The sequence below is a fragment of the Antrostomus carolinensis genome, unplaced genomic scaffold (genome assembly GCF_000700745.2).
Source record: "Antrostomus carolinensis isolate BGI_N321 unplaced genomic scaffold, ASM70074v2 scaffold21405, whole genome shotgun sequence".
NCBI lineage: Eukaryota > Metazoa > Chordata > Aves > Caprimulgiformes > Caprimulgidae > Antrostomus > Antrostomus carolinensis.
The window spans coordinates 1,652-5,860 of NW_010318687.1; the positions used below are offsets into that span (position 1 = coordinate 1,652).

At 47.1% G+C, this 4,209-nt stretch overlaps 1 protein-coding gene across 1 annotated transcript in view; it reads left to right on the forward strand.

Annotated features, from left to right (window-relative positions):
* The first annotated feature begins 1,446 nt into the window (after positions 1-1,446).
* Positions 1,447-4,209, forward strand: part of PSMC3 (proteasome 26S subunit, ATPase 3) — a 4,940-nt gene continuing 2,177 nt past the window's right edge. The window contains exons 1-5 of the mRNA XM_010169009.1: positions 1,447-1,571; positions 2,914-3,018; positions 3,112-3,174; positions 3,613-3,750; positions 3,885-4,028. Coding sequence (XP_010167311.1) covers positions 1,449-1,571; positions 2,914-3,018; positions 3,112-3,174; positions 3,613-3,750; positions 3,885-4,028 — 573 coding nt within the window. The 5' untranslated portion in view covers positions 1,447-1,448. The remainder of the gene's footprint in view (positions 1,572-2,913; positions 3,019-3,111; positions 3,175-3,612; positions 3,751-3,884; positions 4,029-4,209) is intronic.

A 4,209-nucleotide genomic window follows, 5' to 3' on the forward strand; every position in this document is an offset into this window, starting at 1 on the left:
AGTATCTGTGCACTGACTTGGCTGGCAGTTGCAGAACTTCCTTCTCTTGTCGGTGTTTTCCCTTAAACTTTGTAGTAAAAGTCTCCAAAAAGTTGAAATTCCGTGTAGAGCTGTAGGAATTGGAGCTTTCTGTCACACTGCTGTTAAATGCTTGGTTTGTTTCTTTTTTTCCCTATAAATGTTTGTATCTTATCGAAGCTTAGGCCGAGTTAATCCAAACCATAAATTGCTGGTTATAAATTTTAACAGTGAGAGGTTCCCCAGGGGCACAGACAGGACCTTGTCACCGTGAGGGCAGTCGGACAGTGGAACAGGTTGTTCCAGAGAAGTTGTGTGGTCTCTGTCTGTGGAAGTTTTCACGATTCAATTGGGTAAAGCCCTGAGCAACGTGGTGTTGCTGACCCTGCTTTGAGCAGGAGGTGGAACTAGAGGCTCCCTGAGGTCCCTCTCATCCCCAGTTGTCCTCTGAGCCCACGTTCCATTGTTTTCCAAGGGACCTGGCTGGGTTTGTGGGGAACCAGCACTGGAGATTGCTCCAGTGGTGAATGTTTTGCTTTTAAGGAAAACAAAAAAGAACTTTTCCCCTGCAGAAGCAGTTGGTGTGTTTGTTTCTCATCTCTAGGTCTTGATATGCGTGGTGTTGCCCAACACCTTGGCTTTCTAAAAGCAGCACCTGTGTTTCTGTGTTCCTAAAAGCAGCACCTGCGTGTCTGTGTTCCTCTGGAAGCAGCGGGGGTACAGCTCTCACAACGCTGCTCTCAGCAGACAGGGACCTGGGTTCTGCTGTTCCCTGCTCGTCCTTGCGGCTTGCTCTGATCCTGTGCTGTGATACTGGCAGTTCTATCTCATCACTTCAGTGTTCCAGCACGTGATTCTTCCTTAAACCCACAGGTGTGGGTGTGTGTGTGGGTGCGCATGGACACGCACACACGTCTGTTACCTGTGGATCTCCAGATATTAAAAACAAAAACCGCACCGTTGCCTTCCCGAGGTCACATCCTTACCCGGGTCATGCTGCAGCCCTGTCGGCACTGATCAGGCTGAAGTTGCCCAGAAATTACTCAGGAATATTGATTAGCTGATTGGATAACCAATTTTAGCTCATTCGATGGCTTTTTTTTTTCCTTACAGACGTTTTCCCTTACAGTTAGTCGTAAAAGCCTCAGAAAAGTTGAAGTTGTATATAGAGCTGTAGGAATTGGAGCTTTCTGTTGTGCTACTAATATATGTTTGGCTTGTTTCTGGTTTTCTACAGAAATTCTGTGCTGTCTTATCGAAGCCTAAGAGCTAATTTGCTCTTTTTATTTTCTGTTTCCCTTTATACTCGCTGTTCCCTCGGACTTTGGTTTTTGTAGCTGCTTTACTTTCAGAATAACGTATGAATTTGGTCCTGCCTTTGTCTCCTGCTATTATTCCCGTCTCTTTCTTCCGCGTCCTGATTCCAGATCATGAAGAGCGAAGTACTGAGAGTGACCCATGAGCTTCAGGCCATGAAAGACAAGATCAAAGAGAACAGTGAGAAGATCAAAGTGAACAAAACCCTGCCGTACCTTGTCTCTAACGTGATTGAGGTGAGAGCGGCGCGTTCTTCTGCGGCGCTGTGAGAAGTGTGCGCCGTACGGATCGGGAGGGAGGAGGGCAGGAAGCTCATCGGTAACTGCAGCCGTGCTGTGTTCTCAAACTGCTGCTGCCCCTGCAACCAGGAATTTTGGGTTTTTCTCTTGGGTTTGTGACCTGGAGGTGCGTGTCACTGACCTGCTTCTTGTCTGGGTCGTGAAACTTGGGACGCAGCGAATGAAAAGCGGTGGCTCTGTTACTGCGTCACGTTCTTTTTGTAATTCAGTTATTTTGCTGATAGGCCAAAAAAATGCTGATGGTTTTTTATTTTTAAAGAAAGGAGTGTCCTGGTTTTGCTAGGACAGAGTTAATTTTCTTCTCAGTAGCTGGAATAGGTGTGTTTTGGTTTCAGTGTGGGATTTGTTATAAGAGTATTGATAACTTACAAGGACATTGTGGTTTGCTAGTTTACAGGTGCAAAGGACTGGGAGGGGGAAGCGCAGTAATTAACAAAACAAATTGGCCTTTGGCTCAATGGGATATTCCAGATCATGTCATGTCATGGGCAGTGTATTCACCAGGGCTGACGGGAAATCAGGGGGATTCTCTCGGGGATCACTCGGGCTTGGTCTTCCAGGATTGTGGTTTTGAGTTCAGGGTTCTTTTTTGCTCCTCCAGGATCACTATGGGCGAGTGGTGAGCAGCTGTACTCTGCAGCACTCATCTATATCTATATTTGTCATCATTATTATCATTACTATTTTAATTTTATTTTACTCCAGTTATTAAGTTGTTCTTATTTCAACCTCCAGGTCTCCTTACCTTTACCTCTCCAGTTCTCTCCCCGATTCCCTGGGGGGCGAGGGAGGAGGGGGAGGGAGCGAGCGCCTGTGTGGTGTTTGGCTGCCCACCAAGTTAAACTCCCACAGGGGTTTGGTCCGTACGGGTGTTTTAAAGCTCAGTGAATGTGAGGCTTGAGCTGTGGGAACGGGAGGAGAAATCGGTGCCATCACCTGCTCGTTTGTTCTGAACTTTATAGCGTCTTTCTATGCGCTGTTGGGTGCCGCTTCGTGAGGAAAGGAGAAATTAATTTTTATAGGAGGGCTTTAGTAGTGCCATGAGCTCCTCGTTTGTTCTGAACTTCATAGCATCTTTCTATGCGCTGTTGTGTGCTGCTTCGTGAGGAAAGGGAGAAATTAATTTTTATAGGAGGGCTTTAGTGCTTCTAGGATTCTGCTGCTGATGGATGATGGGAAGTTTTATTTCTCTTACTGTGTGTAATTTAGAAGCGTTAATCCCAGGGTCATCCTGTGAGCCTGGTTACATCGTCGTGAAATCTCTCCCTCTGGTTTGCAGCTGCTGGATGTTGACCCCAATGACCAGGAGGAGGATGGAGCAAACATTGACCTGGATTCCCAGAGGAAGGGCAAGTGTGCTGTGATCAAGACCTCTACGCGGCAGGTGAGACCCGTGTGCCCAGCGAGGTGTGAGGAGCACTGAAAAGGACCTTCCCCTCGTACCGCTGCTTTGCTTACGTGGATTTCTCTCCTGCAGACGTATTTCCTGCCTGTCATTGGGTTGGTTGATGCTGAGAAGTTGAAACCTGGAGACTTAGTGGTGAGTGACGTTGGCCAGAAAATTGTGTATGTCTTGCCCTTCAGAAAGGAGACAAATCTTGTCCAGATCTTTCTCCAAGACCATTTCTGTACTAGAATGTTAATTAAAAGATATTATGGGTTCAGTCATATTTGTAGTGTAGAAAAGTAGTTTGGGAGCAGGGTTCTTTATACAATTAAGTGCTGAAAGTTTAGATATCACCTACTAAGCTTTCTAAAGCCAATCTTTTGTGTCCTAAGTAAACTGGACCCCTCTTTTTTAGAACGCGGTAGGTTAGCGGTGGCGTTGTCCACTGTGCCAAGCTGTGGTGATTTGCAGAGTGCCGTTGGCAAAGCCGGTTATTCCTGCATCCTTGAGGCCCAGTGAATCACCTTTGATTGCCTGTTCATTAATTGCTGTCTGAAGGGCTTGTGAAAAGCAAAGGGCTTGTGTTTACAGGGGGTGAACAAAGACTCTTACCTGATCCTGGAGACTCTGCCTACGGAATATGATTCACGGGTGAAAGCCATGGAGGTGGATGAGAGACCCACAGAGCAGTACAGCGACATCGGGGGGCTGGATAAACAAATCCAAGAGGTGATGATACTTTATTTCCTGTGTAATTTCTGGTGTGACTGAGGACAACAGTGTTTGAACTTCAGCTGGAAGCAGGCAGCCTGGATCTGTGGAGTAGAATGGTTCGATGTGTTGATGTTTTTCTTTTGCTGTAGCTCGTGGAGGCCATTGTCCTGCCAATGAATCATAAGGAGAAATTTGAGAACTTGGGTATACAGCCGCCCAAAGGAGTCCTTATGTACGGGCCCCCAGGAACAGGGAAGACGCTTTTAGCTCGAGCCTGTGCTGCCCAGACCAAGGTAAAAGGAGCCTTTGAAAGCGTGAGCTGGGGTCACATAGTACTTGGAACAGAGGAGGAACACGTCCGGGGGTGAGGGGTCACAGGCACACTGGGATTGTCTGGTCTGCCTGCTTGCTTGTTTTAATTCAGAGCATCTTGTAGCGCTCAGAACGAACCCTGCCGAGCAGCGTGGCACAGGA